At 40.8% G+C, this 10,247-nt stretch overlaps 1 protein-coding gene across 3 annotated transcripts in view; it reads right to left on the bottom strand.

Moving 5' to 3' along the window:
- Positions 1-362: 362 nt before the first annotated feature.
- Positions 363-10,247, bottom strand: part of kiaa0753 (KIAA0753 ortholog) — a 30,513-nt gene continuing 20,628 nt past the window's right edge. For 2 of the 3 annotated variants that reach the window (XM_022759766.1, XM_022759767.1), the window contains exons 13-18: positions 9,766-9,837; positions 9,434-9,604; positions 9,072-9,153; positions 8,704-8,824; positions 3,115-3,342; positions 363-1,102 (exon numbers count right to left, since the gene is read on the bottom strand). In XM_022759766.1, the coding sequence (XP_022615487.1) occupies positions 949-1,102; positions 3,115-3,342; positions 8,704-8,824; positions 9,072-9,153; positions 9,434-9,604; positions 9,766-9,837 (828 nt within the window). In that variant the 3' untranslated portion in view covers positions 363-948. The remainder of the gene's footprint in view (positions 1,103-3,114; positions 3,343-8,703; positions 8,825-9,071; positions 9,154-9,433; positions 9,605-9,765; positions 9,838-10,247) is intronic. The other variant, XM_022759768.1, reaches the window with a different exon arrangement.

Below are 10,247 nucleotides of genomic sequence, written 5' to 3'. Positions count from 1 at the left end.
TTTCATGTTGCTCACTGGGGACCCAGACATTTTCTTGGTCTGCCAAGTCTGCCCTGTTTATTTTGCATGCAGAATTGACATTTTTCACCATGATTATGCAGGATTCAGCTTGACAGATTCAACAGTATATAAATGAGTGGCCCTATTTTTATTTTCTGTGGAAAAACATAAGCAAAATTGAAGAAAAGCGTTGATAATATTATTATAAATTGGTGCTAAACCAATTTAAAACTCTAAAGGAAAAGACTTCATGTCCAAACACATTACTCTTTCCTGTTCTATACTCTATCTTGTCACAGTGGACTTAACTTAGTGGGATAACACAATAACCAGTGAGTGGAAATAAAGCCCTTTGTTGCATTTATACGCTTTATTTAGATCTTAAAGCAAAGGAGGAAATGAAGTTACAATAGATTAAACACATGATCTTATCCTAAATCATTTTTGATGGAGACCATATGCAATTAATTTATTTCCATATTCCAATGTGAAAATAGAAAGTGTGAGTAATCCTCAGGGAGATTTAAACCAAGTGCAAGGGGAGGGTGGTAATCTTATAATCCTCTGTAATGTCGTGATGGTCTCTCCGAGCTTATCTAAACTAAACTAACTTTCCCCGTGGAATTCAATCATAGACAGAGATGGACCATAAAGAGTCATGTAACTAATGCTCCTTGTGCAATTCAACAATCTCATCTGCTGCAACGTCATTAAAAATATCAACAATCCCAAATGAATAAAGTCATATGTTGTCACTTTAAAGTAGTGATCTATCACATTTTCACAAAATGAAATATCTGCTTGTGAAAAACTATAGAAGAATAGTGAATAATCGTAGCCCTTAGTCGACAAAATGAACCTGAGCTGAAAATGGAGATTCTCCACCAAAATAAATACATATTATAGAAATCTGTAAGAAACTGCTACATCCGTGATGCTTGTTACATCCTATTGGCTGACCAAAGCTGCAGTGGGAGCAGGAGGTGCCTGGGTCGGCTGAAGAAACTCTGAGGTGAAGACGGCCTCTGCGTACTCCTCCACAACGTCCTGAAACTCTGCTGCCACGTCAGTCAGGGCCTCCGACAGTAACTCCTCTGCCAGGCTGTGGCACAACAAGGAGCAGAGACATTAGAAAGAGGATGTTTGAGACATTTTTCCTCAAAAAACATACTGCAAAAATCTTCCATTTTAAAAGTTAAATAAACACAAGGTCAGATTTGATTGGAAAGTCCGAGTCTAACATCTTACAAAACTTGTTTTACATCACAAGTAGAATAAAAATAATCTTATATTTACAATTAAATTGACATGAAAACTAACAGACAATATTTAACAGAACTAGAAAGACTCTGCAGGTTGTGGTATTACATTATATTATTATAATATGTATGTTTGTTTTTTGCTAACAGATCTGAGGCATCACCTTTTTAAAGTAGCTTAAAAATGTTAATGGACACAATAAATGTGTAACTCAGTTTAAAAAGTATAACTAAGCTCACTTCCTGAGATTTCAAAGAAAATGTGAATCATTAGTCTTGTGTCATTATCTGAAAAAATGCAGAAGCTGAGATTAAAGCAGGTTTTTCCTGGTCTACTGACTATCAGAGCTGGACATGAAAAACTCAGTGAAATCTGTGCCTTGCCTTGAAAGGAATAAAATGAAGGAAAATAACTGAAAAAAAAATGGTGAGCTGGGTATGGCACCAAGCTACATTTCAGTGTTTTGATCATTATCTGGGTCAACACATACACACATACGCAGACTGAGGCAGGGACACAGAGGATAAGTGAAAGTGGTGTACACTCATAAAGAACCCCCAAAATGTCAAATCATTAGCTTGTCGGTACAACACAACAATCAGAGTAATTGTGTCTTGTTGAACTATACCTCTACCTTTGAAGAGTCAATACATGAAGACTTTGCTCTCAACACTGGATACAGGGTAAAACACAATGAAGAATCTACCATTATGGATTGGGAACAACCATTAGGAAATATTAATGACACTCATACATTAAAAGCCACGTTAGCTGTGCTGAATGACCCTATTCTGTATTCTATTGTATTCTGTATGTTTAATGATCCAAACACCACAAAAACAAAATTAGCTCAGCTAGTTAATATGCGCGAGTTATTGTACAGCACAAGCTTGATATTAATGTATGAAGAAACATCCACTGAATTATTATTAGTTTAATTTTGTAGTTTTTGCTGTTTTTATGCAGACAGAATGAATGATATCCTCCACATATTCTGGATCCACAGCAACACTGGGTTGCTCATTACCATCTCATCACACAGACAGGTTTCTGCAGGCTGTCAGAATAGCAGGGGGGTGTACAAGCATATATGTATGTGTTCTCCCTCCAAAAACATTGAGATAATTGGAAGACTTCTCTTCATATAATATCCTTTTTTTTTTTCAAAATTCAGAAAAGTACAGACCTATCTCTTGAAAACTTTGGTTCACTGATGTGACACAGAGACACTGATAATGAGCCAGTGACACACACAATCAGATTCTAAGGGTGGTAATAGGCAGCAGTTTTTTTTTTTTGGTTTGAATTCAAGAAAAAAAAAAAAAGTACTTATTGAGCTATTTGCAATTCCATGCAAAACTGCCAAAAAAGGTCTGACTGGAAAATCTATTTTAGAAGGTTAGGACTGATATACCAGAGACATGGATTCAGTATGTTTACAAAGATGATCGGGAGTCTTCTGTATTCTGCATTGCACCAATTTAAGAATTCTGTCAAGTATGCAAATTTGGGAGTGGGAGAGAAGAACAACGGCGAACACCAGAGACACACTATGCAAACCATAAACTCTGAATGATCCTCTCAGCGAAAGCTCTTCCGACTGTACATTATGTCCATCAAACATGCCCAGGGACACAACAGAGAACAGGAAGGACAAAACCTGCTCATATGTGGCTCTGGTTACAAAGACTGAGCATGAGACGCTGCTGATATAGTAGAAATATTTTTTATAAAACCTCAAAAGACACAAAAATGATTACTGAATTAATTATGAGTAGAGTTTAACTACAGCTTCAGACAACCAGATGGGTGTTAAGAAATCTTTACTTGTTGCCTTCAATATTGGTCTTTTACCTGTTTGCGATGGCCCAGGGGTTGAAGCTGCCTACGGCCTCATGAGCCACAACACGCAGGTAGGCCTCGTAGTCTTCCCGGTACTGGCGCACGTTTCTCAGCATGCTGCCTGGCACAGAGATACGAGTCCCCATGCTTTTCTCCGCTGGGCTCGGGAACACGGTGCTGTTTGTGGGCTGCTGCTCATCTTGGGATGCCTCTTCTATTAGGCTGCTCTCGGACAGAAAACTGTTTGTGTGGAAACACAAGAGGTAGATTTCTGACACCTTTTCATTACTTTGACCGTTCAGCACTGTATGAACTGGTTAAAGGGCTTCTGAGGGCTATGGCTGTGGTGAAAAATCAAACGTGTTTACAGATGAAGGAGCCAGAATGGATTGCAGCGCTGTGATTGACCAGAAATACTCGCTGTGCCCGATATGAGGCAGAGGATGATGAATTTAGGAGGTGTCAGAGCGCAGGCCGACTCTTTCGTCTGCCCCTTGCTCAGAGGGAGTTGGGGCTCAGCTGGGCATTGCCATGGTCTGGCTTTATAATCCTCTCTGCTTGAACAAATCGGCCTGGCTCTTGCGACGGCGCTCTCAGTGCTATATTTAGTGTTGCAGCAGTTCCCAAAGCAAAGTGCCTCTCTATTGTGCTCCATGGCCTCAGCTGAACTTGTTTCTGTTTTGACTGTGGAGGCAGCTAACTGCGGGGTGGCCATAAATATCAAAGTACCAGCACAGTCAACTCTGCTTCCAGTTTCAAAATGGGTCGATTTACTGTCTGTTGGGCATCTGAAGGCCAATGTGGTGAAAGCAACAATGCAGCACTCTGCAAACTGCCTATTTATAAAGTCAAAATAGCACCCACGCTTTTTTTCTGCCATCTTCAAAAGTGAACATGGACCTGCTTGCCTTTTCTGTCAACAAAAACCATTCAGACATTTTGGCACAATAGGTCTTGTGCAAGGGCAAGTTTAATCTTGCATTTTTATCTGTGAAAAGGTGATGTGAATGATGGTGATATTCTGGTAAGAGTGTGTTGTGTTGTCCTAAAAACCTTAATGTAAGGGCTTTAAGACAATGATCATGACATCTATAGTGAATATTTAAGTAAATCTGTGTGTCCATGACGGTGTGTGTGATTCTGTGTGGGCAGTGATTGACACGGGGAACACAAATTAGAAGGTGGAATCACTAAAAAAAACCTCCTCTACCTCTCAAATTTATCTACCTACAACCTATCCTGCACACAGACCAAAACAGATGAGCAGCATTAGCGAGTAGCAAGATCACCTCGAGAGACTGTCAAGTTTGTTTTCTCAGTTCTCTACAAAAGCTCCAGCCGTGTATCACCCGGGAAACAGAGGACCTGGCAGAGGATGGTGCCATGTGTGATACATCAAAAGGGACGCAGGCTGCGCTGAAGCCGAATTCGACAAAGCCAAATGTGGCTAAGGGATCATAGCGGTTGATTCAAGAGAGATTCACAGAAGTCCTAGTGAGCTTTTGAGAACAGTGGGAAAGATCAGTGTTGTAAAACGCAAGTGGAGGAAGAATAGTGTGGAAGAAATTTTCCTGTTTAGTCAGAAATCTTCTTATTACAAGAAAATAAAACAGTCTGAGTCTCTGGTATTTGAAACAATTAGGCAGGACAGGGGTGAATGTGAGTCTGAGGTCATGACTGGATGCAGATGGTGGAAGCAAAGCAGCGATTTACATCTGCATCACAGCTTTCGGCTTGTTTAAACTAATTGGCCTGAGAGGACAACTGTAACGGCAAACAGAGGGTGAGGCAGGGGGAATCAGAGAGCAGATACATAAATAAATCAAAAAATACATGAAAGGTTAGAATATTGCTGACTGGACTTTCATCTTTTCATTGATTGGCTAGACCTGCTGATGGAGCTGTGGTAGGTCAATCAGCATTAGCCAAGAGGCACGGGAGTTGGGGGGGACGGCAGGGGTCTGTGTCTGGGCTCCTCACCATGGATACATAAATCTTATATGGCTCTCTGCTGAGGTTTCCAAAGACGAAATCTATCACTCCATTGTGTCAGTGGTCGTGCTGATAGTGCTCACACAAGCACAGGCACAAAGACAGCCGAGGTAAAGAATAATCAGCGCTGTTCTGGAAATTGTTTTCTTGAGCACAGTGACAGTGTTACGCCTGGTGATAGATACTATAGGCCCTCACTTCTGATAGGCTTTGCTACTGCAAGTCATGACTCAAAAGGAACTGCAACTAGCCTCAGCAGAGACTAAAAACATATCCCTAGCAACTATAAACAATAAAAGGAGATCTAATTTATTTGCTTTTTTTGTCCAATATCAGCAGACAGCAATTCTTTTGAAAATCGTGTGCATGACTCACATGACTCTGTTTTGCTGCTGACAACAGAGCCTGATGCGTCTCTCTCTGGGCTGAGAAATGCGGTTTATGAAGAGCTAATCAGTCCTAAAACAACACACACACGATAAGCTCTTCATGCATTGTACTGTTCCAAAAAACCCAAATTAAACCTCGCCATTCTGCTACACTGAGAACCAACACTGACATTAACACAGTTCCACACCAATACAAAAACAAACTCAAATTTTAGGCTATTTTCCTCCATACTGCAAATGTTCTTTTAATCTTTTGCTGTATAAGCAACATGAAAGCAGAATTTTATGTGTCATCAATAATTCTCCATTCGGCCTGGGTATGCTTTGCTATGCTTTACGCCGGTTACTTCATACAAGTATTAATTATCTGACCTGTTGGCAGGTATGCAAATACCTGGACTGAACTGAAGCTGGCTGCAGTTCTAAATATCTGCTGAGACTAAAGTCTTCATCAAAATAACATTTGTCGTTATGTGGAGAATTATGTTCCTTAGTGAGGTCAGTAGGTTGACTAGTTACTCTCTGGCATTAAAGTGATGTATTATCATTAAATCTAGAATGATTTGCTCATTTCAGTGTAAGAGGTGAACAGTTAGCTTTGGCTGTACAATAACACAGCTCATTTCCTTAGGCTGCAGATTGAAGCTAATGTTATTTCACAATTATCTGAAGGACTACTGTGAAACTGTTAAAGACCTGCACATTCTGACAACAAGACTGCAACAAGTTTGAACGTGTGTTTATGTGTGTTTTTGTTTTAGTATTGCTGATACAACGGTCTACAGGTTTCAGTAATCTCTTCATTTCACCTCCTCTGTTCTGTGTTGGAAATTGTGTCACCTGGGTCATTTTTGGCCTGTAACACTGCAACACAGGTAGCCCACTTATCTCCGTTACCGCTCAGGTCAGTTTACAAAGCTACTTCATAGCCCCACAAGACAGCTCTTTAAAACAATGTGCCTAATAAACACAATTTCTCTTTCTATCTCACACCAAATGCCTCCCCTAGCTTTATTACTTCTTAGGGGACTAAGCATTGTTAAAAAATAGCTGTTATCAGTCTGTAACTGCCCTAACAAGTTTCTGCTTGCATCTTGTCATACTGTTTTAAATGAAGAAGAATTGAAAGAAAAGAAAACCCAGCAAACACAATGTATCTTTCAGGAGACAGATTCACTAACCATGACAAGTGTAACCTTCATTCGCATAATCTTTCTCATTTGGTCCTTTTGATATGCAAATATTGTTCGTAATTGTACCGACACGGAACAACTCCCATTGCCACTTGGCTATTAAAATTGGATCCAAAATTTTTAATTAAATGTGAAAATGAAGGTTTTTTTCCCCAGACAAAAGTACTTCACTCTCCAAGCAGCAAGCAAGTGACTACTGAATTGGCTGGGTCTTCATTTAGAGCGAGGAAGAGGTGACTAATGTGGACAATGTATTAGAATCGATAGTTATTTTTTGAATGAGTATGAGGACAATTACTGAACTGTAGGCAATCTTGGGGCCACAAAATATAACAAAGACATGTTTCATATTTGTAACCCCTGTCAATAATAACAAAGTTGTGCTCTCATGCTGAGCAATCCCCTCTAACTGTCTTATTATTGTTCTAGAAATGTTGAGGAGCATGTGGAAAAGCAATTCTGTGACTGCATGATTGGCGAGTTAGCAGACAGCAAAGCGACCCACTATCCATGCTCCCGATTTTGTCTGTTGACATCAGTGATAACTAAGGGACTTTGTTAATTAATGTACCAACAGGAACCAATAGTTATTACTCTAACTGTGGCCAAAAGGTCTTAGATCGGCCTATTAATAAACATCCACCAGAGTAAATGTCAACCACTTCTTGTAGAAAGCACATGAGTGCTGAAACTCTAAGCTCATGATTTTAATTTGAAAATCTCTATTTTGTTATGTTACACAAAAGATACAATTAACATGACATACACTTACAGTATATATACTTATCTCCACTTTAACTGATATACCTTATTATAACTGGATTATTATCTATTTTATAATAAATACTTGAGAATTGTTTCCAGTTCCATATACATTTCTGTAATTAATTTAGATCATCCTGTAGAGATTAGTTTTCACTTAAAAATCAATCATATTTTTTTCTATTGATCCATGTAATAAAAAATAAAAAATATCCTGATTGCATCAGCTGTGATTCAATAAGATAAAAAGGAAAATATGAAAAGATCCAGACACCATGCAGGCAGGTCTGTCTCTGTTTTATCTTACACAGATTCAGGAAGCTTAAGAACAAATGACTTTGCCCCTATTAAGACGCTGCAAGGCTGGATATCTCTGAAAAACAAGTAATGAAAAAACATAACTGAACCTGTGGAACTCCACACAAGTCTGACTGACTTTAATTTGCTAATGGTCACTGTGTGAATTTGTAAGAAGCAACATCCTGCTGGCTTGTCTGTGTCAACAACTTTGAGTCCTTCCACTCTCTTTTCTCTTCCTTCCAAGTTCCTCATTAATTTAAGCAGTAAAGCAGCTGCAGCCAAAGCCCTGGGCAGGAGAGGGTCTCTCTGTGGAGTCTGCTGCCAGAGTCAGGAATAGACACTGCCCTGGGTATGGCAGCCACCAAGTGAGTTTTGTGGGATGAGTAAGGCCTCCCAGTGGGAGAGCGATTATAGGGCAATGACACGTCATGCGGAAAAAAACAGTAACTGTGCTTCGTTGGAAAAACATTAACCACTTTACTTTTCATTAAGCCTCGAGGCCTAATTAGGCCAACAGTGAATGACTTCCTGTGGATGATGCTGCTGTTGTTCTTAGTTTCACAGTACAACCACAGGAAGTCTTTATTTATTTATTTATTTATGATATTTTTATTTATTTATTTTTCCCTCAAAAAGTGACCTTAGACTCTTCCAGTAATATAAATCAACCAATGCATATTTTTCAAAAGAGGGTTATATCATAATATTATGCAATCATCAGTATTTAGCCAGAGCAATGATGACCAATGATGGAGGATGAGACTAATTTAAGCTAAAAAGATTAGAAAGGAAGTTAAATAGGTCAAACCTTGACAGTGCACTTCAGCTAATATTCTTGGAACACTCCAAAGTTTTCTACTGCCTCTTCAAGATGAAGAAAACAGCAAGGAATGGAGCCATCAGCAAATAACGAGACAGGGAAATTATTTGAACATAAAAAAAGAGTGAAGGACATTGTAACCCACCCAGTCTCCACGGGTTTTTCTAGGACAATATCAGCTGCAGTAGCCTGCTTCGACACTGGCCTGGTGAGCCTAATTGGCTGAGGAGAGGCTGGCCTGGAGCCCGGAGCATGGCATTGGGGTCCTGGGAAGAAGGGAGAGCAAGGGGTGGAAGGGGAGGTGATAGTGTGTGTGCAGGGTGGGGTGGAGCATGGGACAGAGGGATATACAGGTGGACAATAAAAGGAGAAGCATACAATCAGAATGACAAGTATTCACCTAATTTTGTCAGTTGTAGCACTGTCTCCACCTACAGGAGACATCAGGGATATCATTTCTCTAACTGCACTTAGAATAAGCAGGAGGGTGTTTACAGTGTTAAAACCATTTACCTGCTGCTTCTGGTTGGTCCCAGTAAAGAGGGTCTGAATAGGTGATAGAAGCAAACCGTCTCCTCACTTCCTCCTGATCCCTCTGCTCACACACACGCATGCACACGCGCACACACACACACACACGCACGCACGCACGCACGCACGCACACACACACACACACACACACACACACACACACACACACAAATGCATTTTATAAACATATTTCCCATTTGCCAATAGTGAGCCCACATCAGTAAGCAACCCCAGACCAGAGTTGTCATAACAGCTGACTATAAATAACAAACCGATTGCTGGTGACCTTTTGGGTTCCACAGCAACCTTTTGTTGCTGGGTCTTTCTGCAGGGCAGCTCTCACCTGTATCTCCTCCATACGAAGCAGCATACTCTCCAGGGTGGGGGCCTGCAGCCTACACTGGGCCATGCCCTCCAACTGTCTGTCTGTCTCAGCTGCCCACGCCGCCCGTGCAGTGTCCTCCAACAGATCCTCCAGCAGGGCCTCACTCAGCTGCTCGGCATTCTCTGCTGACTGTGGTCGATAAAATTAATTTAAAACCAGAACAAATCTAAAAAGCTACATAATGACTTTGTTGTTTAATGCTGGCCATATTAACATATTCAAATTTTATTCAATAGGAAGGCCAACTGTCCCCTTTCTTGCGAATTATTGGCAACAGCAGCACAGCTCACCCTCTCTGCAGCCTGCTCAGACAGCCGATTTCTCAGTGAAGAGCTGACCCTGGTCCTGGACTCACCAATCTGCTGAGGTATACATACAAAAACAAACTCAATCCCATCATTCTAGAGCAGCGGTCCCCAAACTTTTTTCAGTGGGGGCCACATCAACTTTCCTTTCTGAGATGGGGGGCCGAGGTTAGTCTATAACAGGAAATGATATGGGCCAGGGTGACAACCAGTATTATTGTGGAGATTACAATGATAATTTGTTGTAGCTGCCCTTCGTTTGGCTTTGGCACCACCTGTTGATTTGCAAAAAAAAGTAATAAAAAGTCTTCACATGTGTTTATTTGAAGTACCACAGATAATCCATTTATTTTATAGAAAATAACAACACAAACTGATGGTAATGCCGGGGGGGGCGCCGGCGGGCCGCTGGGCGGCTAGCTCTGCTTGCTGGGCGCAATGGCTGTGCCGGGGGGGGGGGGGGGCCG

This window comes from Seriola dumerili, unplaced genomic scaffold (assembly GCF_002260705.1).
Source record: "Seriola dumerili isolate Sdu_G_001 unplaced genomic scaffold, Sdu_1.0 BDQW01000330.1, whole genome shotgun sequence".
NCBI classification, from domain to species: domain Eukaryota; kingdom Metazoa; phylum Chordata; class Actinopteri; order Carangiformes; family Carangidae; genus Seriola; species Seriola dumerili.
Note: the sequence above shows the minus strand (reverse complement) of the source record. Positions and strands in the feature narration are given on the sequence as shown.